This window comes from Sander lucioperca, chromosome 24, assembly GCF_008315115.2.
Source record: "Sander lucioperca isolate FBNREF2018 chromosome 24, SLUC_FBN_1.2, whole genome shotgun sequence".
Classification (NCBI taxonomy): domain Eukaryota; kingdom Metazoa; phylum Chordata; class Actinopteri; order Perciformes; family Percidae; genus Sander; species Sander lucioperca.
In genome coordinates, this window is record NC_050196.1 from 1337318 (window position 1) to 1363162 (window position 25845).

At 42.9% G+C, this 25845-nt stretch overlaps 1 protein-coding gene and 1 pseudogene across 4 annotated transcripts in view; both read right to left on the reverse strand.

Annotated features, from left to right (window-relative positions):
* LOC116048618 (plakophilin-4-like) overlaps positions 1-24580 on the reverse strand; it is a 57611-nt gene extending 33031 nt beyond the window's left edge. Inside the window, exons 1-5 of one of the 4 annotated variants that reach the window (XM_031297798.2) lie at positions 24070-24580; positions 23089-23259; positions 5578-5690; positions 2716-2750; positions 1504-1614 (exon numbers count right to left, since the gene is read on the reverse strand). In XM_031297798.2, the coding sequence (XP_031153658.2) occupies positions 1504-1614; positions 2716-2750; positions 5578-5690; positions 23089-23208 (379 nt within the window). In that variant the 5' untranslated portion in view covers positions 23209-23259; positions 24070-24580. Of the gene's footprint in view, positions 1-1497; positions 1615-2715; positions 2751-5577; positions 5691-23088; positions 23271-23936 lie in introns of all 4 variants that reach the window. The other 3 variants (XM_031297796.2, XM_031297797.2, XM_035998425.1) reach the window with 3 other exon arrangements.
* Positions 6930-7752, reverse strand: LOC116048629 (annotated as a pseudogene).
* Positions 24581-25845: the final 1265 nt, after the last annotated feature.

Here is a 25845-nt window from a genome sequence, read left to right on the forward strand (position 1 = left end):
ACTTCTCCCTGAGCAACGCTAATTTTCTTACTTTTGTGTTCTTTCGCTCCACTGACTCCCTTCGCTCTCACTTTCTTTTCTTTCTCTTCCCTGATTGGTTCCGTTTTGTTGTCTCTGTCACTCTGTCGAAATATGCACACACGTCACGTGGTACGCTCCATAGGGTTTGTCACGTAGTGGACCCGTGCGCTGACGTGCACTAACATGTGCAAGTAGCACGGTAACCACGGTAACTGGCCAATGAAACATGATCATTACAGCGTTTCAAGCTCTAAATCAAACACAACTAAGCCACACAGCGCTCCACAAAATAAACTAAATATTGCATACTTATCGCAACACTTTCGATATATTGCGCAACGTGTTATCGCGATAATGATATTGAGTCGATATATCATGCACCCCTTGTAATTACGTATATTTCTTTTGTTTTTAATAGGGCTAGACCTTGCGTTTAACCAACCTGATGTAAATTCTGCTCTTTTATTCAGTTGTTTAACTGTGAGCATGAATTCAATAAACTCAAACTCAAACATAGAAGTTTCTCCTGCACACATAAGACTTCCCGGCTGCACTGACTGCATCAACGCTTCGCTCCATCGGCCTCCCGTGTTTTTGTGGTTGAACACACGCTTTGAGGAAGTTTGATGGACCGAAAAGCGTCAACCGCTCCAGTGAAGATGCCTAATGTCCAACAGCGACGGGCCGGGTGGTCGTACCGCAGAGCTCCCAGGTGTGAATATACAGTATGTGAAACTTCTTTTTGACAAGACGTATAAGAAGAAGAAGTATAAAATCCAGACAGCAAAGTGGAGACAGACGGCAAAAAAAAAAAACAACAAACAAACTGGAGAATTAAAGCAAGAATTAAATCCCCCTTCCAAATACCATACCAGTTCTGGCAGCGCATTACCCGGACTTTAAACCGTGATTAAAAAAAAAATTAAAAATCACAGAAATTATGTTATGCTACAGTTAAAATATACATTTTCTGTTATCTAAAATTCTCTCATACAAAGCTGCTCAGTTATAAACTTCTGAAAATGTTGAAGAAAACTTCCCAAATGTCGGAAAAAGCGACAAACGTTAAAAAAAGCAACAAAAACATCGGCAAAAATAAAAAAAAAAAAACAACGTGGACTTCTATAATCTCCCAAAATCTCCCTCTGTGATGGACAAAAGATGACAGAGCACAAATGATACAATTTCGAAATGTAAAAAACTGTAAATCACTTCTACGGACAATTTCTGTTAAAATATACAAACAACTGTTAATACACAGATATTTGTTAGAGTGTAGACACACCCACACACACAATAACAATTTAACCCATACTAAAATAGATACGTGTTTAAAAAGTAAAGTGCCAGTGCTGAAGGGCAGCCTACAAGTCAGTGCAGTCAAGAGTTATAAAGTGTTCTGCTTTAGACTTCATAAACTTCCAACACACGCCTTAAATGTTTGTTCAGAGCGTGTGGTGTGTACATTTAACAGACCCTCACTGTCATGCAGGGAGGCGCGGTCCGGTTCAGGCATGTAGAGCCCGTCCTCCGCCTCCAAGGGACGTCCCGGACATCCAGACGCCTTCAGGACTCCGCCCTGCGACTCTCCACCTGCAGAAGCATCTGCCGTTAGGTTCCAAACATACGTACAGAAAGGCTAAAGTAAAGAGGGGGAGGGGGAGGGAGGATAAAATAAGAAATGTCTGTTTATTTATTTCTCTTCTGCAACCAGACTTATTTCTCAATGTGAGTTTTTAGTTTTTGACCCCCTTTTCATTACTTAATCTATTGTACTTTTGCCTTCGCCTGTCCCAATTCCCCCAAATCATTCCCCTTTGTCCGCTTCATCAACACACTCGCACTCATTTTCTCACACATGCATGTACGCACACACACACACACACACACACACACACACACACACACACACACACTAAACTACCAATCAGCACCCTCAACATTTTGTTTGTCTTTTGTCTTGTCTAGTTTTAGTGTCTCAATTGTTCACACATGGATTATTTTCTATTACATGATGTAGTCTTGTCTTTGTTTTGTCCCTCACCTGTCTTGTGCTTAATAAAAAAAAAAAAATAAAAGTTAAAAACAATCAGCAAGTCCAAGGTAGACTGTTGGGAAAAGTGACATTTCCCTACAATACGGTACCATACAATATCAAAACAAAGTCTGTACGGCAACACTTTCACCTTTGCAGACCGAATCCCCTTAATCACAGATATTAAAGTATTGATTCTTTGACACAAAAGAACACAGCATTTTTATGATACTTTTGTTTTATTGGAAAGCAGACAGTGAAGAATGGCCCAGGAAACACAGTAGACATATCTGTACCAGAACGAAAGTAAATGGGTATATTTCAAAGCCCATAGATTCTGGCGGAAACATTGTGTTGTTTTGCTTCAGCGGCCGGTGCTGCATTCAGGCAATTTTCAGCCCTTTGGAGTCTAAAATTGTCTTTCTACGTCAAAAAAAAAAAATGCTTTCTTTGGGGCTGAAATCATATAAATTTGATCTAATGTTAAGCTGTAGGACCTTTTGTTTGCAGCATAAGATGGTAACACTTTATATTATACCTTGTGGTTTTGAATCGGAAGCAGCCATCTTCCTGTAACTTTATCTTCCTAAAAAAAAAAAAAAAAAAAAAAAAAGAAATCACTAAAAATAAAACTTCAGGTTAAAAGTGAGAAATCGTACCTGCGGATCTCCACGCAAACGACTTCTCAGACGAGCTTCAGCAGACGAAACGAGGAGGAAGTGGAGGAGAGGAGAAAGCAGAGAGAGACACAAATCAAATCAGAGTCATGGCTGAATATGACATTCAATCATCCAGGAAGAAAGGGTTTGAAATGTTAAATACATTCATATATATATATATATATATATATATATATATATATATATATATATATATATATATATATATATATATATATATATATATATATATAAGAAATCTTTTGCCTCAAAAACATTTCTTCCCAAGCCTCTCTCATTACTGTGTGGATTTCAATTTACTTTTCAAATTGATAAAATGATGAAAGTCAGTTGATCCCAGCTGGGGATCAGACATGTTATATAACCTGATGCTCAGCACTGTGTTCTCTTGGCTAAGGAGAACACCTGCAGCTAGAAGCCAATCATTTCCTCTCATAACAAGAACAAAAGACCAGTTTTTACTTGATACAAAAATCCGTACAAAAAACGGCAGAAAATTACCAGTACCAGTTCTGTTAATCCCAACAACAACAAAAAATCTAAATACGAAAAAACACCTGTGAAAAATCATTACAGAAAATTCCTTCATAATAAAGGGTAACTACCGTTTTTTTTTTAACCTGGAAACCAACCCTATTTTCCTGTGTTTGTTTCTAAGTGAGTGATGGGAACAACAATCTTTGACGTTGGTCCAGTATTAAGCGAGATCGCTGCAGTCTCAGCTCAGATTAATATTCTAAGTGTCTGTCAACATTATGGAAAGGATCCCTACAGAGATAGACCTTTTTAAAACCTCTTTAAGACCTTTTCTGTTAACCAGAAACAGCTCTGAAGTCCCTAGCCCTAAACCCACCAGACTCCATTTAAAAAGCAATACTTTTAGCATGTATAGAGCCAACATATTTTCACGTGTAAATCGGTAAACTATGTGTTTATTTCAACCTAAACTAGAGTTGTGATGGTTGGAAAAGAGGAAAGACAACCCAAAACGGCTTTTCATAGTTTTATTTTGTTTCTGTCGACTTTGCCTGAAGTGTATTTTACGATGCTAAAAGTAATATTTATTTACATGGAGTCTGGTGGGTTTAGCGGACGTAATTTCGCAGATGTTTTTATGTTTAAAAAAAGGATCTTACTCTTCAACAGAAAGGTTGACCTCCTTAGAAATCCTTTCCATAATATTGTCAGACACTTAGAAAATTAATCTGAGCCTGTCAGTGGCCAAACAAGCACTTTTGTGAAGGTAAATACAAGCTTGACAATTGCCCTATTAACTTACATTGTAGCTTGTTTCACCGCTGCCGGTTACAGCGTTCTCTCTTAATACTGGACCAATGTCAAAGACTGTTGTTCCCAACAGTCACTTAGGCACACAACATAGGAAAATAGGGTCCAGGTTGAAAAAAAAACGGTAGTTATCCTTTAAGACAATATAGTAGCCCGTATTTCTGCAGACTTTTCTAACAGTGTAGATACCAGTATCGGAAAAGCCTCCGATACTGCTCAAAATGCTGGTATCAGTATCGCAGAGTACTGGCGTGTATGCACCGATCTGATACCACATAGTTTAGCCCTGAAGAAAATCTACTTTAAAGTAGATATTCATGTTCTTTTTCCGTTATGGACTGTCAAACTGGATAATAAAAGAAAGTTCTGTGGCGTTCATTGTTTATGTTTGGTAATGTTTCACAAAGAGTTTAACAACAAAGATAGAAATCATATCACATCCATACAGGGATAGTAGTGTACAGCTGTTAAAACATAATAAAATATATGACACACTGGTATCGGATGAGTACTCGGTATCGGCCAATACGCAAGTTCAGGTGTCGGAATCGGCATCAGGAAGCAAAAAATGGTATCAGACCATCTCTATTTTTTCCCCCGCAAGATTATGGCCATAATCAAAGGTTATTGGATATTGTGATATGGATTATTAAACACGTCTTATACCAACATCTTGACTATTTCAAAGTCAAAATAGTCCCTCTTCATGTATATACATTGTGTGGCTGTTTTGTGGATCTGAAGGTTTCTGTTTTTTGTTCAGAAGTGACGTACGCAGGTTGTGACAGCCCAATATGACTGTCAAGTATCTGAACATCGTTCCTCATGAAGACAAACATCCCTATTATGTGGTTTGACAGAGCGGTCTGCAACCACGCGTGACACAACGACAGAAATTGTGTTTTGAGTGCATTTTGGGACTTACATTTAAGAAATGTTCGAAAAAGTCGACATCTGAAGTGCAATTAGTCTTACAGAGAAGAGCCAGACGACCTTAAGAACTTAAAGTAACATTTTATCATCAACCTTATTTGAAGAAATTCTTCATTTTTTTTTTTTTTTTTTAAATCAGGAAATGATATTGTGAATAAGTGGTAAATGTCAGTCTGAGATCTGATTGTTATGAACTATGAGAGCTTTTTATTGCAACAACTTTGACTTTAACTTCTTCTTTCATCTTCCTAAATTCACCTTTTTAGGGTATTTGCATATAACTGATCACCATGTGTTTCATATCAAAATGTTCAGAACAAACTCAGCTCTCCGTATAGTGGCGTCCAAATATTTTCTAGAGCGATGTGTGAAGAGATAATTTGGCGCTAAAGCTGACACGTTGACGTTGGCTTTTTGAAATTCACTCAAATCTCTTTCGAAAACAAACCCCAACTTATGACGTGTTGTACGAATTGTTTCGGTGCTTGAAATTAATCTACCAAAGTCCTTAGGTTATATATGATTAAAATAGTAAATAAATGACTGTATCAATACTTTCTCTCTTATTTAATGGAAAATAAGATACATCTTTTGTGATTCAATCCAAAATCTACTATCTACCTGCTACTGTCTCCCGCTGGTGACTCAGCTCCCAGCATGCACCTCTCCAGCTGGCTCGCCACGATCTGCCGCTCCTCCTCCAGCTCCCGAGTCAGCCGCTCAAACTGAAGCTCCTACGGGAAAGACAGTTATGGCAGTCATTATAACCCGACAGTGCCGACACCCACCACGACGCTGCAATTTAAGCCTCCTTTTAAAGCCCTATTTGATGCCAGTTAGAATTACATGTTAAACCCATTTTGTATTTGTCCTGAATGACTCGGCTGATTTCTCACCTGCTGTGAGCGCACTGAGAGACTGCTAAAGTGGATTCAAGGTTTAAAACCCTAGACCTGTGTCTGAGCCGAGGACCCGCCGCAGAGCAGCTGAGGACAGCGTATGGGCCGAAATGTGCCACCAGAAACTGAATTTGAATCATTCATATTTGAATTGCTAAACTTGAATAACTGCATTAAAAAACTGAATTTGAATCACATAATTTGAAATTGCATTGCTTAATTTGAATCATTGCATTGAAAAACTGAATCTGAATAGTATAATTTGAAATTGAATGTATTCGTTTGGAACTGAAGTCCAATCAAATTTGATCCTCACTGAAAATTCAACTCTCTATATATCTTCACATTCAGTTCTCACAATTCAGATTCACATCACCAAATTCAATTTCAAGTTACTGAGACAGACATCTGGATAGTGGAGAATGAAGGAAGAGCAATCGAGCGCGGATCGATAGATAGAGTTCAGTGGCGAAGATACGCCGTACTTGGCTACTGCTGTTCATTGGAACGAATGTGTCAATAGAGCTGGCATCTTGGCGTGGGGAAGCCACTGCTCTACATTGATGCTGATGTCAATGTAGGCAAAGGTCTAACGGAAATAAAAACATAAATCGTCAAAATCTCATACGATTTTCTAGTTTTTTTAGTTCGTTCCAAAGGTCAGACATGTATTTATGATCGAGTCCAGAGAAAAATTTAAGCTTTTGATATTAATATAATTCATGTTCAAAATATAATGCCTAGTGCTAGTAGGCCTAGGTTTATTAGTCATACCTAATACATACCTAACCTAATACATGTTAATTAATTTAAACATTTGAATGGTATTGGTTTACTTTGTATATCAGCAAGACTGCAATACAATGTGATGTAAGAGCCAGTCCCCTGAGTTTATACATGTTTCCACAATAAAACACAAAATAGTTAATTATTATTTGAGTCTATTTTTATCAACTCTAATATCTGATCGTTTCTTACAGCATTTATAAAAATATTAAAGTTAGTTTTGTTTGTGATTTAAAAGTGTAGCTTTATAAGAATGTACAGTAACAAACAAAAAAAAGAGACTTATTAATGTATTAATACAAAGAATATTTATTATAATCAGTTCACAGATCTGAGTCCAAACAGAAACTTCACCCTTCTGAACTAAGAGTTTCTGCTTCAAAGTGAAGTTTTAACAGACTGAAATGTCCAGGCTCACTCCTCCACTATTGATTCATTTATTTCTGCGTGTATTTATATATTTAACGAGACTGAAAGTCAGGTTTCGTCGTCCACAGTCCGAGTCCCGCCAGACTCCCTTTAGGAAACCTGTGATTTAAACTTCAACAGGCTGTGACGGTCCGCTCCGCTGAGTCCTGGTTCTAGTTCTAGTTCTCCCGGGCTTCCCTTCCCTCCAGCGGGCCCAGCAGTACGGCCTGGGCCTCCAGCTGCGTGGTGTCGGTTTTGGCTCCCAGGAACGGGCACTGAGCTCCAGATCCTGCAGCCGCAGACGGACTCTAATGCCCTGCTGTAGTTTCTCTCAGTCCGCCGGCCGCCGACAAACGCAGTGGAACTTCCCGCCGAAATATACGTACAGGTCGTCCTGGATTACGTGGAAGATCCTCTTTATCACCACTCTGTCTTTGGCCGGTCCCATCTGGATCAGCGGGGACCGGCGCAGCAGCGAGGCGAAGCTGTGTTCCTGCCCGGGGGAAGAGACACTGCCGCCGGCCACGGAACTCTCCGCCTCCCGCCGCCGCCGGAGGTCAGATTGCAGGTCGAAGGCGGCATATAGTATATCATAAAACACATTTTCACCTCTGAAAACGTTATCCCTTGCTGTTTTTTCATTTCTGTCGTTCGAACATTCATAAGCAGCACAACAGTTTGGCATCTTTAGCTAGTGCTCATGATCCTGCGCCACTGAACTTGCCACTGAACTCTATCGATCTGCGCTCGATTGCTCTTCCTTCATCCTCCAACTATCCAGATGTCTGTCTTAGTAACTTGAAATTGAATTTGGTGATCTGAATCTGAATTGTGAGAACTGAATGTGAAGCTATATAGAGAGTTGAATTTTCAGTGAGGATCGAATTTAGATTCAGTTTTTCAATGCAATTATTCAAATTAAACAATACAATTTCAAATTATGTGATTCAAATTCAGTTTTTTAATGCAATTTTTCAAGTTTAGCAATTCAAATTCAAATATAAATGATTCAAATTCAGTTTCTGGTGGCACATATTTCAGTCCATAACAGTGCCCGGGGTCCGAGCGCCAGGTAGCCTTGCACCAATGTCAGGGGTTTTCCTGGCTCAGAATGGGTCGTGGAGGGTCTGTGGGGCTTACATTCATTATTGTGCCATTTCTGTAAATTTAGAGGAAGACTGAGTGGACACAATTCAATAAACATACACAGCAGCAGTCTGACATTTTGGGTCTATTTGGGAATAGTCTATATCCACGACGTTCCACTTCCGGGATTGCTCCATTGCCGACTGAAATTCCGCCACATTTCACTCATTTAGGACGGATATCCGTTACATTGTGCTTTCTTTTGTGTTGGCGTTCTTGTGTTGGATTTGTGAGGACTATGGTTACCTGCTCCTCAGATCTCTGCAGGGTAAATCCAGACAGCTAGCTAGACTATCTGTCCAATCTGAGTTTTCTGTTGCACGACTGAAACTACTTTTGAACGTACACACATTCCACCAAAAAAAGTTCCTTCCCGAGGCTTTTTTGCAGAGGTGACGTTGCTCCGTACAGCGCTTAGCACCGCCCAAGACGATTGTGATTGGTTTAAAGAAATGCCAATAAACCAGAGCACGTTTTTCTCCCATCCAGGAATGCTGTGTGGACTAGCCAGACCTTCCTCTGCAGCGCTGTGGAAGAAGGTCTGGCTATGCGGGACTAATATGGGGATGACAGTAAATAGTGCAAGTTTTAAAGTCAAACTTAAACTTTTGTAGGACTTTTGACAGCAGTCAAATTCAAATGTAAGACACATTTCGCCTTCCGTCCACCACGACTCACCTGTTTTTCCCTGGGAATTTAAGACTAGATTACTATATCCAATTGTGTGAAGACACTGAGACTTTCATGCCTACTTGTTTCTGGTCTCACTCTTCGAGCTGTACCACCTACCAAACAAGGGATGGATGCGTGTGTGTCCTGAAGGTTATTGTGAATCAGATGCTCAGTTGGCACAGCACTTCAGCACTTAAGTGAATCACTGATAAACGGGCCAAGTGTCCTCTTGTTTACCCCTGAAACCCCAGATGTCTTCATGACTACAAAACATAAAGAGACTATTTTAAACTGGTTTTAGTTTGTACATTTCCAAAATGTGATTAGGCACAGAAACATTGTGATATCTATCTCAAAATAGGCATGAAATGTAGCCATCAGAGTGTACTTTCGGCAATTTTGACAACCCAAACACCACAACACCAGCGGTGGAATGTAACTAAGTACACTTACTCCAGTACTTAAATACAAATGTTGAGGTACTTGTACTTTACTTGAGTCTTTTCTTTTCAGTATTTTTTGCAGTGTTACATTTGTACTTTTACTTAAGTAAAGGATCTGAATACTTCTTCCACTGCTGCACAAACTTAAAATATGCCCCACATATTGAAAACACTACGAGCTGGTACGGATCCAACGCCTTGCTCGAGTATGACAGTAGAGCAGATGTTTGCCGATTGTGGTCGGAGAGCCGGTAGTTTTGGCACTCCCTCCTCTGTATTCTGTTACATAACACTAGAGGCTTCCCAGCTGCTTCATAAATCTTCTCTGAACCACAGCTGGTGTGTCAACACGGAGGTCCACTGGAGAATTAGTTGTCTGCAAATAATGTCTAAATATTAAAACCACCCAGCTGGAAAACACACCGCTTCCCAGGAAACCCTCGTTGTGAAGTTCAGAAAAATACTCTCAGTCATAGTGAAAGGTCTGATGAGGGCGCTTTGTTTACTGTGACACAGTAAGCTGAGTTGTCTATAGATTGTACATTTAAGCGGGATTTATGGTGTGTGTGTGTGTTAGAGCGAGTGACGGTGATTAGCTTCGGACTCTAGAGGCATAGTGGGAGAAACAAAGTGTCTCCCCTGTTCTTTCTGACCACGTCCCACCAATCTGTAGCAGGAAAGGTTAACCCTCTCCTTGATTTCGAAGACCTTTGGCAACACCTGCACTGACGCCATCGTTTTACCGCCTGATTGGTTCTTATCGATCACAACGTCTCATTCTCTGAGACTAAAGCTACTAACGTTACTATGCCAACTACCAGCAACAGGCGGAGTATACATGCTGCCTCCTATTTATGTCCTGTATAGCCATGTTGATATATGCGGTTTGGGCGTGTTAGTTTAAATAAAGAGATAAAAACACTTGGTGCACGGATATCGGTTTTGGCTCAGAGCTCCTCTTAAAAACCAAAACGTAGTGATGTAAATGTATTATCAGAGCTCAAGTAGGACTCCTTCACCATGATGACCTGAGTGTTCAGTGGAATATGACGCAATAGTGCCAAACTTTCCAGGACACAGCCAACACATCATACACCGGAATCTTCACCATATCGGTCAACTGGCCTTTGTTTCTGTGTGCAGAACACAAGTCAGGATTAGCTGTTGGCATTTCTAACCATCTCATTCAAACTAGTTTGGAAAAGCATCCCTAACCTGTAGCTATGAGTTACAAGCAGCAGGATTCCCATTATAAAATGGCTGAGAAGTCCTGCTCTTCTGCCTCTTTGGACACGGACCTCCAAGTCATCAGAGGAAGCCGGCTCTCCTCCGAGTCTTCAGACTACTTAGTCCTGGACTTAATTGGACAAGGAGCCTTTGCGAAAGTCGCCAAGTGTGTTAAGTCAGCCACCAATGAGACGGTGGCTGTGAAGATAAGGAAGAAACGTTCAGCGACCGAGGCAGAAGAAGAGGATGCCATCCTGCAAAAGCTGAGGGCGTTTGACCCAGACACGTGGCACTTTGTAAGGTGGGACAGCTCATTCATCTACAAAGCACATCTCTGCCAGGAATTTGAACTGCTGGACATGAATCTCAAGGAATTTGTGAACATGAGACACACCTCGTCACTTCCCCTGAGAGACGTCCGGCCTATTTTACATCAGGTGGCCACAGCTCTGCAGCTCCTGAAGAGCTTAGGGATCTCTCATTCAGATCTCAAACCTGAGAACATTATGCTGGTGGACCATGTACGGCAGCCATTAAAGATAAAACTGATTGACTTTGGCTCCGCCTGCGATGCCTCAAAAGCAGAGCAGGGCTCATGTATTCAGCACCGGGCTCCTGAGACCATTCTGGGTCTCCCCTGTAACGAGGCCATAGACATGTGGTCCCTGGGCTGCATTGCTGCCGAGCTGTTCCTAGGCTTCCCGCTTTACCCTGGGAGCTGTGACTATGAGAGGATTTGGAAGATAACGCAAACTCAGGGTCAGCTGCCAGGGTACTTCCTCAGCACTGGACTCAAAACGAGTCAGTTTTACCGGAAGACTTGGCCAAATATGTGGAAACTCATGACGCCACACGAGTATGGATGCATCCCGTGAATCGACTGCATGTTCGGCTCCCTGGAGGATCTGAAGAAAGTCCGGCAGAAGCCAGACAGGCGTCTGTCAGAAGCGGACACTGTGAGAGATAAGGCTGACCTGGAGAACTTTGTGGAGCTGGTCAAGCAGATGCTGCAGCTGGATCCTACTCAGAGAATAACACCCGGCCAAGTGTTGCAACATGCTTTTGTTACAGTGAGCCATCTGATAGACTTCTGTTGTCCGCAAAGTCTGAGCTCAGATGAGGTTGACGCTGAGCCAACCCAGGAGCCACCCTCAGAAAACCAGTTATCCAAAAGATCCTCCTTTGGGACTCAAAGTCCACAACACATACTGTCAATATCTGACAGGGATAAATCTAGACTTGCCCACATCAAGCATCTGGAAAAAAGAAAGAGGGCCTATGCTGAAATTTCACAGAGTAGCAACAGAAGCCCAGACAGCACCTCCCCCGTACGGAAGAGGAGACGTGAGGAGACTCGTAAAAAGTGTACGGTCAGGCAGCACCTCCTCCCCGAAAGGGAAGGAAGATCTGTGTAACCCTGATAAAAAGGTTGTACGGTGAAATTACAAAGGACCGCAAAAGAATCCCAGGTGATCGATTCAGAGGAGAAAGACAGAGCTACCAAGTACCTCTAAAAAGGCCCCATCCACTGTGATCCATGTCACATTTCAGAGGAAGGACAAAAAAGAGACAAAAGCAGTAACCAAGATATGGATCATCGGGTCAAGTTACATCCGACGAGGAGAGGAAGCAGCGTATGAGAACTTTGGGGAGAACTTCGGACTTAATGCCAAAGTTGAGTGGTTTGGCAAAGGAGGCATGCATTGGAGTGGCGTCCTCCGTCGTTTTTATGCAGAGTGGTCAAACGCTCAGAGTCCCCCTGACATCTTGGTCGTCCACGCTGGTGGCAACGATCTGGGAATGATGCCCGCCAAGAAACTTGCATCCATAATGGAGCAGGACTTGATGCAGCTCAATGCGGAGTTTCCGTCAATGACGATTGCATATTCCTGTATCAACGAGCGGCAAGTGTGGAGAAATGGACCGCCTGGGAGGGTCAATGTCGACAGGAAGACAAACAAATGCATGAGAAAGGTTGTTGGCAACTTTGGTGGCGAAGTCATTGAACATCCCCTCCTGAGATTTTTTGACAGGAAAATATTTCTGGCAGACGGAGTGCACTTCACCAAAAAGGGAAATGGCATCTTTGTGACCAGCATCCAGTGTGTCCTGAAGAAAACGCTCCCAAGAAACTTATTAATCATACCTCTATTATTATTATTATAATAGTTGGTAAGGTTAGTATTGTGGTTGCTGTTCCTCTTTAAAAAAAAAATCAATAAAAACCAGTAAGAAAAGAAACGATTGGTGCAATGTCTGTAGCGACAACACAGATTTCCAAATTATCATAGCAGTGGTGGATGGATAATTATGGATAGCAGCTTGGGAAACATTTGGGTGTAAATGTATCTTTAGGTGAGGCAAGCTGTGGCAGCGTAGCTTAACTTGCGAAATACTATCTCACTTGTAGTAACTGCAGTTCAGTAGTGAAATGTAACTGAATATATTTATTGTCCTGTCCAAATGTTGAGGTACTTGTACTTTACTTGAGTCTTTTATTGTCATGCCACTTTCTACTTCTACTCCGCTACATTTTCCTGATGACACTTACAAACTTTTACTTAAGTAACATTTTCAATGTAGGACTTGAACTTAGAGTATTTTCACTGTGTGGTATTAGTACTTTAACTAAAGTGAAGGATCTGAATACTTCTTCCACCGCTGATGCAGTTTGGTCTTTTGCTGTTGCTGCATTTTTAACATGTTCATGTGGCGTTTTCATTGCATACACTAAATTTCATATGCTAAAACAGATGTCAAAAAATGTCAGATTTTGGTCGTCTTTAGTATTTAACGTTAATCACTGTGTAGTGATTAACGTTAAATACCAAAGTCTATCCATCTATCTACATTTCATTTTTTTTACTTGTACAGTAGGCTGAAAGCCCTTCAAATCCCAATCCTTTGAAAAACTACAAAAGACACTTGAATCCACACAGCTTTTCATCCGTTTACGTCTCTTGATAAAAGCTCTTTTGTATTTGGGTCAGCTCTGGCCATGTGATGCACAGAGCCTTGACAGTCTCTTTAGTCAGAGGGTGTACAGCGATTTAGTTATCGGTCTCATCATGTTGGTTATTTGCCGGTGTCTCATGCACTATGACTGTCACTGCATGCTATCGCAGCTGGCGGCAAAAACAAAGTAAACTGGCCTGATTTCAGAGGCAACAAGTCTGCTTCTGAAATCAAAATGTACTCAGAAAAATAAACATTAATTCAGACAAAATCTCACACCTATGAACAAGTATCATAGGTGTAATTGACGCCTATGAGTAATTTACCCCTATGCGTAATTTACCCCCCCCCCACCCACCCCCCCCCAATTATCTTATCGAATGAAAAAATAATTATAAAAAGTGGTTGGCTTTCTCGATTCAATGTAATTAGCAAGCAAAGACAAGTAATCTTTTCACAAGACCCCCATTCATTTTCTGTCGTTAGCGTTAATGCTAAAGCCGTTTTAGCATTCCCACGATGCTCTGGGAGAGTCTTTTTGACCAATCAGAGTTGTTGCTTTCAGGTCCCGAGAAATACAGTCGGAAAAATACAAATTTGACCGACCCACTATGCTGCAATCATTTTTTTCAGAATATAATGGAATTAAGTACAGTTACATTGTTGACTATCAAATGGCTGAAGATTAATATCCATTTTACTAATACTGGGACAACAGATTGATACATTACACATTTTTATTCAAAAAGTGAATGATTTTATGCTGTTCAACTAAACTAGTTGAGGTATGTGGACTAGTTGTTTTGCTATGGCTCTTAAAATTAATGTGAAACAGCCTATCTGGGCAAACATGTCCTGGGACCCCCGGGGAAGATTGGTGGAGATCTCAAACCCCCCAAAATGTTGAAACCAAATTTACGCCCCCTACAGGGGACCGTATGTATCATCACGTTATCTAAAGGCTCTGACACACCAACCCGACGGTCGACCTTCGGCAGAAAAGGCAGTAGGACTGATCAGCCTCCCCGAGTTGGTCAAAAAAGTGATGCTGATTTGCTGATTGGACGAACGCGTCACGTGGGTATGGCTTCTCCCGAATTTCAAAGCCAGACCATAATGGCGGCTCGTTCGGAATACGATCTCATATTTTACGAAAATAGTTCACCGAAGCGAGAAATAGGCCGTGCAGTCGCTGAATCGGTCTTCATTTCAGATCGACAAAGGTCAGTTTAAAAGATTTTCGTCAGATTTTGAGAGGCGTTTGTCACGCTAATCCTGCTCGTCATTTCCGGGTTAGCACTCTACCAATCAGATTGGTCATTGAGTCCGACTGCCCGCCTTCTGTTTCAACAAGTCAATTCGGCCCAAACGAAGGCCGACGGCTCCTCCTACCGACGACGGCACGGAACACACCGAACAGACTCGAGTCACCGACCTCGCCAGACTGACTGATGGCCGATAATCGGGTTGGTGTGTCAGCGCCTGCAGACTGCGTCAAAACTTGAATGATTCTCATGAGGAAATTGGGTACACGCCACTATTTTGGCAGTGTTAATATGTTTTTCTGCCACAGTTACTTCAAGTTAATTGGAGAAATGTTTGTCCGCTTATTAGGCTCATGTGGCTCCGAGGCAGCTGCTCCAAAATGTTGCAAAATGGAAATGCAGTCGTGCAACTGCAGAAAAAGACTTAACATTTTGAGCCCGGCCTTACACAATACAATCTATGTAAAGGATCTCACAAAAGGAACACAAAGAAAGAGGAAGGTTACGGACATCCGGCCTAAAAGATCTGGCAAGATTTCCGGCAGCGCCGAAGCAGTCCCGGAAGTGGACTGTCGTGGACATAGACTAGATGTAGACTGACACATTCAGTACTTTAAGGGGCACAACAGTGGGCTGTTCAGACAACATGGTGCTCAAACGTGCTGCAAACTGTCACAGCATCACTGCTGACTCTGCCTCGACATCTCAGCGGTGGTGGAATGTAGCGGTGGTGGAATGTAACGAAGTACATTTACTTCAGTCCAAATGTTGAGGTACTTGTACCTTACTTGAGTCTTTTCTTTTCATGCCGCTTTCTACTACTACTCCACTACATTTCAGGGAGAAATATTGTACTTTTTACTCCACTACATTCATCTGTTACAGCTTTAGTTACTAGTTACTTTACACATTAAGATTTCTGCACACAAAACACATGTTTATAAAATCTGATGTTTTATTCTAAAGTAAACTAGCCAACAATATAACGGCCTACAAGTCCAGCTGAAATTAAATTTTAATACTTTGACTACATTTTCCTGATGATACTTAATTTTACTGAAGTAACATTTTCAATGCAGGACTTGTAACAGAGTATTTTTACAGTGTGGTGTTAGTACTTTTACTTAAGTAAAGGATCTGAATACTTCTTCCACCACTGCTTCAGAGCAGCACAGAGACAGGACAGGGAACACACAGCCCTCCTTGTTCCAGCCTCGCCGCGTTAGGGCCTCGCCTCGAGGGACAAACAGAGCCGCACGGCGCCCTGCGCCAGTCGCCTCGTGACGTCTGGGAACACGCCCAGCCCTGCCAGGTCGATGCAGAGCCGTGCCAGGCGATGTCTCGTACCAGCTGGAGGCTACTGGCCAATTCGCCGTGGCTTATTGTGCGCTGTCACAAAGTGTTTCTTCTCTCTCTTATCGAGTGACACACCAACCACCTCAGCGTCTTACTCCTCCTTGCCGTGTCTAATCATAGCCCCCGCAGTTTGGTTTTATCCAGACTGCATCTGTGATATCCGTGAAATGTTCGGCCTAGTTCTGCCGCGGCAACACATTCCTGCTCTTGCTATAAAAACGGCATCTGAAAAAATGGAGCATTCACACTTAAAGCCCATTTTTGCTGCTCCGAGAAGCATTTCTTTTACCAATATCTGTCGATGACATACAATGAGGTACTTGTACTTCATTGTATGATGCGTCTTATCTTTTCATGCCACTGCATTTCTGCACAGAGTCCTCAAGTTCAATTTCAATACTTTAAGTGCATTTGTTCAGCTAATCGCCATCATAAAAGGGAGCATTCACACTTAAGAGACACTTATTTTCAGGCCCATTTTGCTCCAAGAAGCCTTTCATTTTATGACCGTCTGTCTGTCGACACCACAACTTTAATTGTATGCGTTTCAATTTCTTTTCAGAGGCACTGCGTCGTTTAACAATCACACAGGGAGAAATAGTAATTAGAGGGAAAGCAGAGGTACCAGTTACTACACCCACAATAGCCTCAATAGACCAGAACGCCGTGCATCCCACTTTTGTTTTTGACGTCTCTCTTGCTCTTTCCGCCAACACATGTAACCCATTGATGCATTAAAGCACTTTACGTCTCTTTATCCGCCCACCTTTGATGCAAAAGCAACAAGTTGATGCTCGGGGAGACGGTGGAAGTCACTAAGTAGATGAGGAAGGTGGACGCAAATTGGGTTCACTATGGACTCCTGGAAACGAAGGAAACATCACAGATTGATGTGATCTGAAACAGTACCCAAGGGTGGATTTTCCTCTTTGATTTTCCACAAGAGAAATCAGCTCCCTGCTCCATGTCACAGGGACTTTGCTGCTGACCGCTAACATGATTGACACGCAACCTTGAGCACCCATGATGTTGAGTCAACAAGGCAGGTGGCATCTACAGGCCATCAAAAGCACTCCGTTCCAAAAGATATGACAGAGAGCATGCTTTCAAATCCAGGCAGATGTCAAACAGCAACAGTTTTGTGCCTCAGTAGCCTACATCAATAGTTCCGCCGGATGTCCCTCACTTCCCTTCCTTCTTTCTTTGAATTAGCTTTAAACTCCGGTCGCATCGAGCAACATTAACCGGAACCTCTGAGCACCGTTACACGCTGAAAATGGGAAGTTTTAAGAAAAAAATGGATCGTGCAACAAGGCAGACCTGCTTGGTTCTTTCAGGGAATGATCGTAAAGATTTACAAAGAATATGTTTAGGGAATTTCCTCTCTAACTGGGACGTTTTGGGAGCGATTGGTGGGATTGCTGTGGATGAAGTACACACGGAGATACACTGGTAAGAGCCAATGAGGTTCAACCATGTATCAGCTAATTTTTTTAAGATTTTTTTTGGGCATTTTAGGCCTTTATTTTTCTAAGACAGCTGAAGACATGAAAGGGGAGAGAGGGGGGAATGACATGCAGCAAAGGGCCGCAGGTCGGAGTCAAACCTGCGGCCGCTGCATTGAGGAGTAAACCTCTATATATGGGCGCACGCTCTACCAGGTGAGCTACCCAGGCGCCCGTATCCAGCTAATTTAGATAGCTCACGTTACTGTATTGTGTCAACAGTTAACTTCATTTAATATTGTATGTGCCGTTTTTTGCAGCGTATAAATGTTCCACCAAAACAAGTTCCTTCCTGAGTCTATTCTGCAGAGCCACCGTCGCTGTGTCTGGAGCTTAGCACCGCCCAAGACCATTGTGATTGGTTTAAAGAAATAAGCAAACCACCAGCATTTTTTTCTCCTATTCCAGAATGCTGTGTGGACTAGCCAGACCCTCCTCTGCAGCGGAGATCACTTTTGGCTCAAAACTTAACGCTTAGAAACCAAAACGTAGCGATGTAAATGTAGCCTGAGATATCATCAGCGGCGGGCAGCGGTGGTTGGTGCCATAACTGGATTGACAGAGCCGGTTTAACCCTCACATTCAGATTGTGACTCTGCAGCTCATATGAGGTGAACCTCTTGTAGGAAAAGCGGCCACACATCTCCTTCAATCATCTGTATCGAGATTCGGTAAATTCACTCCGACAGCCGCACGTAGTGTTTCTGGCCCCGTTTGTCGAAATCAATCAAAGTGTGGAGAGCGCTGACGTGGCCCAGTTGTTGTTTTATTGAGCTCCCCCCGCCCCCTCTCTGTCCTGGGAGGGGATTTGCTGAGCAGACATGTTCTTTTTTAGCAACTCCTTGCGTCACATTCATACAGTGGGACCCGGCTTTTACACCTGGGAGCGACTGCTGCCATGGGGAACCAAACAAGTGCGCGGATGAGTATCTGATAACATTTTGGCAGACAAGATCCTCTATGTTTTTGGAAATAATGAAAGATGAACTTGCTTTGTTTCCCCTAACAGGGATAAAAAAAAAAAAGACCAATGGGAAAATTATTGTGATGTTATTGCTGTTTATTGACCACACAGCGTTGGAAGCTTATTCTGTGCAGCCAAGCATTGTCCAAACCCCCAGAGCTTTAATTTTAAATGGTAGTCAGGTATCCAAAACTTCTAAAGATATTATACTGTATATATGCATATACAACAATCATAAATATGACACGTTTGTGTGTGTGTGTGCGTGCGTGTGTGCGTGACGGAAAGGTGTGTCAGATGTTTGTTGGGTGACCATACAGATTTTTTTTTTTTACGTTTGTGTTTTTTAATGTTCTCTGTTGATTGTTGGAGCAGACGATGCAAGGAAATGTTCTGTGTAAGACAAAGTTTTATCTTATGTTAGAACTTAATTATATATTAAAAAAAACATGTATAAAACAAGTAATAAGACATCTACACTATTTACAGTTGGTGTTTAGCGGTGCATTTCCCTCACTCTTCTAAGCATCTGACAATTCATTCTTGAAGGAAAAGTAGGACGTAAAAAAGTGCTTTTCTGCTATCAGGCGGAGAGTTAAATAAGAAGTTGAATGTCTGTCCATTAAATATGAAGCAACATACAGCAGCCAGTTAGCTTAGCTTAGCACAAAGCCTGAAAACAGGGGGAAACCGCTAGCCTGGCTCTGTCCGAAATCTGCCTCCAAGCCCCTCTAAAGCGAAATGTAAAAAGCTACGGCACAAGTATGCTGATGTGCAGTTGGAGGACAATTTCAATGCCAACCCAAAACAAGCCCAATCTCCTATAACAGAGATCTTCAACAGGGGGTCCGGGGCCCCTAGGGGGTCCTCAGAGTTACTGCAGTGGGGCCCCGCCAAATTATTGTTAATTTTCAAAAGTTTTTTCAGTACAGAAAAATACTTTGCACATCTATAACGTGAGACAGGTGCGTCGGAGCGGGATAAGTAGGTCAAAAGTTGCAAAGAAACTCCGGCACACTGCCTAACTTGCAAAAAATAAATTCAATAGTAGGCAACGTTTTCGGTACTAGACCGTCATCTGGCAACATGAAAGAAGGGAGTTTCTTTGCAACTTTTTTTTCAAAAATTAAAATGTCTTAACATGAATCCAACATATTATTAGCAACTATAAATCAGCCTAATTGGTGAAAAAAAAGACATTAATGATAGGCTTACTGTCAGTGAGGTAACCATCCACGGATACAGCTGATCCTGAGGATTCACTGTCACATGTGTGTTTAACATTAAAACATCATTTATAAAATCATGCCACCAATTACTTTTATCGCTTAGTTTTCTATGCACTAACTATGCACTTTCTATAATCTCTCTCTCTCTCTCTCTCATAAGGGGTCCTTGGCTTAACAAATGTTGAAGACCCCTGGTATTGTGACAGCTCTGTAAACAGTTTAGATCTGATATCAGGGACATGTTTTTCCGTCTTGGTTTCACAGCGTTGATGCAAGCAGCAGCTACAGACGTTTCATCTTTCGTGTCGGAGCATCTTTGCTGCAAGCTGTTGTCTCAACATCTAATCAATCTCTCAGTGTTTGCTCAAGGAGTGACAAAAGTGAACTGTGCACTAGGTTTTTAGCAAAGGCGTAGATTTCAGGGGAGGGATGCAGGGTATATGCCCCCCCCCCATTAGAAGAGGTCGATTTGTCCCCTTCAAAAAAATATGAAAATCAACCCACTCCCCAAAAGAGGTAACAAAATAACCGTGCAGGGGGCTCAAAACATGTATGGAAAACAAGAACTGGGGAACATCACAACAGGATCGCAAAAGATGCAAAAGATTTTGGGCTTTTCCGCCTTTAATTTTTGGCAGACAGCTAAGTGAGAAAGGGGGGAGAGAGAAGGGGGAAGACATGTAGGAAATTTGTCACAGGTCGGATTCGAACCCTAGACCTCTGCGTCGAGGCATAAGCCTCTCAGTATGTGTGCGCCTGCTCTACCCACTGAGCAACCCGGCCACAAAGATGTGATTTCATTTGCAGACATAAATGGATGCAGAAAAGGCACAAATTGTTGCATAACAATTCAACCGGAATGCAGGAAACAAAGTGTTTGACGTTGAATTGTCAACGTTGAAACAGAACCTACGCCGTTGGTTGTCAGAGGTTACCAAGTTGCCACATCTCCAGCTCTGGTATTTCCCTGCTCACGTCTATCACTCCCTCCCGCTTTGAACTGGCTAAATGAGAGCAAAGTGGCAACGCGTCAGGCTCCCAAACACGATGGAAGGCAATAACTGATGTGCTCCATTTAGCATGTCTAATTTGACATTTCTGTGGAGGGACTCCAGGCGGTAGATTTGACGCTTCGGCAGTGCCGCCACCTGCATTCTCAACACGGAGGAAGGTGATGCAAATTGATTCCATTTACTGGTCGCACGCTGTTCAACGGCCTGCGACAAGCTACATGATGAAACGTTTTGCTCTCTGGCAACTTGCACGTTCTGGAAATTGCAACCCGGCTGTAGGTTATAAGGGGTTGTTTGTTAGCTGTTAATCATCCATTTCTTGCCGTGCTGTTATCAACGTGCGCTCCCCGGTTAGAGAAATCCAGAAATCAGCTCTTTCTCTCTGGAGATTATTACTGAGGTACGATGATTCCATATGAACGCTAACTACGCATTATAGCAATTTTGAATGTTCTCATAATAAGGTCTTCAGAGAAAGCTACAAATGCACAACACATGCATCTCCTTCGCTGCGATACAATGCACGTGAAGGGATAATGATGCAGCAGTCCTGGATTCTCATGTGTGAAATGAGGGAGTTTCTAGCAGCAGGCAGAGCTTTTTCGAGGAATCAAGCAACATCAAGGAAGCAAACGGCCCTAACTTCACATCAGTTGAGAAATCAGAGCAATCTGAAGGCCCAGATTTTCTTGTCTGATAGCTCCAAAGAGATTGCAGATTAAAAGTAAGAGCAGAGTCTCTTTTCTTGGACATCTTAAGCCTTCAAATAGCAGTGTGCAGTATTTCAGAGTCACACACCCAGGGACTAAGTAGAGAACATGGCCACTGTCCAGGCATAATTAAGAGCGAGAGAACAGACAGACTCCCATGATGACGGGATAGAGAGAGGCATAAAAATAACAGCACGGGAACGGAGGCAGACGGAGAGACGGAGGCTGCCTTCACACTGCCGCTGCAGCTGTCTCTGTTGTGATTTTACCACGTTAATATGTAACACGAATCTGACGTTTTTCAACGAGTTAAGTGGAGTTAGTCAAAAAGTACAGATCACCGACTGTCGTTTCATATCAACATTCAGCGGCCAAAGTATGCCGGTGAGACATTAATTAGGCCTACATTTGACATGATTTAACCAGAGACGACTTTTCACACATTGTCTGAGCAGCGATAGCGAGGACGTCAACAAGCCCAAAGAAATGGGGAGTGAAATACTGAAGTTGACTTTTTGAGGAGAAGCTTCAGTCCCGTTAAAAGCAGAAGACAAAAAACATAACGGAAATGTGTGAAAGGAAACCGGTACAAAAACGCACTCGAATCATCGCTTTCCGTTCTTATGAAGGGTCATTCTCACAAGGTGAATATTACCTGGGATTTGTAATAACTGCAGATGTTGTCTTTGCTCTTAAAGTGTAACTACCGTCCATTTCAACCTGGATCGCTGCAGTCAGCAGCGGCGAAACAAGCTACAATGTAAGTTAATAAGGCAACTGTCCAGCTTGTATTTACCTTCACAGGGTGCTCGTTTTGCCGTTGACAGGCTCAGATTATTATTCTAAGTTTTTCCTAAACTTAGTTGTTTTGGTGCCTAAACTTAACTGTCATGGCCGCATGACGCTCACTTTTTCTGGCTAAACTCCACTACCACGGCCCCTGAAAGGAGCGTCATCTGGCGGTGCCTGTAGCCGGCTCACAGTCACCTATTGAAGGATGAACAACTGCCGCTGGTGGCCGGCGTCCCGGAGCTCTGTAGCGGCTAAGTACAACCAACAACTGCTGCTCAGATTTTATCGTTCTATGGCACTATGGACTGTTCACGTGCGCTTTACTTAGTTAAAAATACTTCTATTGTAGGTATATAATATATGGTCTATAGGTGAAGTAGCATTGATCACTTTGAGGGGTAAAGCTATTCGTGTCTGTATCTGTATTATTCATCCTAAGAAATGAGCCCCAGAAAAACTAAATTGGAAGGTTGTCAGTGTAAACGCAGCCACAAAACTAGATCAAAAGTGGATGAATTGGTGCAGGGACGTTTGGAGGGGCTATTGCTCTAATGGAAAAAAAGGCAACCTTAAAGAAATGCATGCTAGGCAACTAGGACTACAGTTGAAAATGATTAGCTATCTGGCTATAACACTTGCGCATTTACAGAAACCTTGATTAATGTGCATTATCCTAATCAAATAAATCTTAATTGTAAAAAGGTGAGACAATAAAGCACACACAACAACAAGGGTGTGACTGCAGCATCTTGTGCCTCCTACCTGCTCTTTGACAGAAGCCAGGAGGTTGTTGGTGGTGGTGGTGGTGCTGCTGGTGTTCGGTGGGAGGCCATGACCGCTCGGCCCCTCTCTGACCGCCACGGGCCCTTCCCCCTCCTCCATCTCCTCACTGTAGTCCAGAGCCGGCTGGCTGCTGACGAGCCCTCTCTGACCCTGCGGAAGGACTACAAGCCGGTTAGGATGTGGACAAGGAGGATACACCGTGAAACAGAAAATCACTGTCATGCCCCTGGGGGCCTGTGAGTGTGTCAAAGTGCGAGTTTACAGGCATCATATTGTGTTTCACCTGCTCTAATAATCCAGCGGGGAATTGCTTTGACCCCCCCTGAAGCTCCGTGCTATTCTGGTTTTTAAACCTCTCTAATATCCCTGCAGAGACTAGTCGGGAATTTACGGTGACCTTACAAGATCACTATGTTTCTACAACTCCCCAAAGGGGACTTGCTTTTTATGCACCTATAGGCTATAGTATCAATGTCTGTAAGGATTCAAAATAAGATTATATTGCTTTCATTCATATATTGTTTTAATCTCCTGGTATTATGAGGCTACCCAGTGGGGGATGTAACCCTCACTGATGCATGTATTGACGATTTCCCCACAAAGCGATATTTTCACCTTAAAAGGTTATGCATCACATGTGCAGGTGTGCATTGCACGCTGCACAGAAGGCATTTAACAGTATGTCACGTTCATGATCCCCCCCCCCACCACCCCACATTAGAGCTTGAGCTATCCGCGATGCACCTTAATGCAGCCTGTCTGTCAAACGTGCACATCAATCACTCAACCGCCATCCGGCAGCCAAGGACGAGGTCACCGCGACTCACCCGACCAGAGAGCAGGGAGCGAGGCTGCACTGACACCGAGCCTCCCTGTCTGTCTCCGTGCCTGGTTCACACAAGCTGCCCGCCCGCCCGGCAGGCAGGCAAGCAAGCTGCTGCGGCTGTCAGTGCGACTCACCGGCCAGATGTTGCTGTTAGAAGCAGGCCACAGCTGGCTCGATCCGTCCTGTTACGCATCCATCCTCCCGCTGGCGGCCGTGGCAGCTACTACATTTCCCACGCGACGTGTATACGCGACAAATAAACAAAACAAACAGCAAACCCGTGCGCGTCCACACACTCCTCGTGCGATATTGTCCTTTCTTTGATTTTTTGTACTTTGCTTTTTTTTTTTTTATCCGTTGTGGAGTTTAAATGCACCCATCTGTCTCTATATCCCTGGCGTCCGCGCGGTAGGCTACCCAGCCAGTCAGCCACCAACCCGCCCAGCCACTACAACCGATCAGCGGCGTGACGTCACCATGCGGATTGTTTTCCGATACAAGAATCGATCAGCCACCGATGCACCGTTGCATGTATGCGTTGCTGTCGCGGCTGCAGAAGCCGCGTTGTAAAAGTGAGATGCGGCGCGGCAGCTCCGTGCTGGAGAGAGGAAGGATGCAGCCTGCAACGACCACGGTGCGCGTGCGTGAAAGAGTGTGTGTGTGTGTGTGTGCGTTTTCTCCTCTACACACACACTGCTTTAGGCCTGACTGGTCCATAAGGATAATTAAATAGTATAAGCTTATTAAGTAGCCTACTTTAGTATAAATTACAGAAGTGATTATTTTATTTTTAAATTATTTTACTTACCGGACTGCAATGTAATCCTACAGGACCATTGTTCAGTGTCAATTTCATCCACTAAAAGTTCAATTGTTGCTGCTGACAGACTCAGATTATTATTCTAAGTGTCTGACAACATTATGGAAAGGATCCCTACAGAGATTTTTAAAGAGTAAAATCCTCTTTGTTTAACCAGAAACAGCTCCTAACCCCACGAGACTGCTTTTAAAAAAACAATAGGCTACTTTTAGCGTGTTTAGAGCCAACGTTGTGGCAGTGGCAAAACAAGCACTTTCGTGAACGTAAATTGAAGGTGCCAATTGCCCAATAACTTACATTGCAGCTTGTTTCGCCGCAGCGATCTCGCTTAATACTGGACCAACGTCAAAGACTGTTGTTCCCATCAGTCACTTAGACACAAACAAAGTTACCCTTGAAAGCCTCTGAAGACCGACACAGGTGCTTTCAGTTATTCTGGCTGATTAGCCCTCTGGCGCAGGTTAAAGGTGGGCCGGAGCTTAGTTGGGAATTTATTAGGTCACAAATCATCTGCCAATAAGAATGATGAAGGTGGCATTTGTCCTGCCCCTTCAGGTGCAACAGAGCTAACAGGAGACTCCAGAAGATGTCAATTAATCAGTGTATACACACCCCCACAGTCCTGGAAGAGGTCTAATCCACCAGATTAACTGAATACCCCCCCCATACCTGCAAAACTCTTAAGGGGTGAAAAAGGTGACAAACACCAGAACCCAGAACAAAAGATCCTCTATACTAAAGATAGATTTCAAGCCGCGCCAGTGGTGTGAAACGGTACACACTTCCTGTCTCCTAAAGGGGCGTGGCCTCGGAAAAGTTATATTTGTATACTTTAATAATTCCCTTTGCCAACTAGATATTTACACAGCTAAAAGACATATTTAGCATCACAGAGATTAGTTTTCTTAGGGCATTGACGAATGTTAATTGACGTTAGCGTCCCTGTTGCGAGATCTCGCGAGAGTTTGTTCCCGAGACAGAAACGCGTCTCAAACTAAGAATTTTTCCCTGATGTGTCCGTCTGACAAACGGCATTTTAGTGTCAGAATGTTCTGGAGATATGTGGCTTGTTGAAGAATGGCTCCAGTAT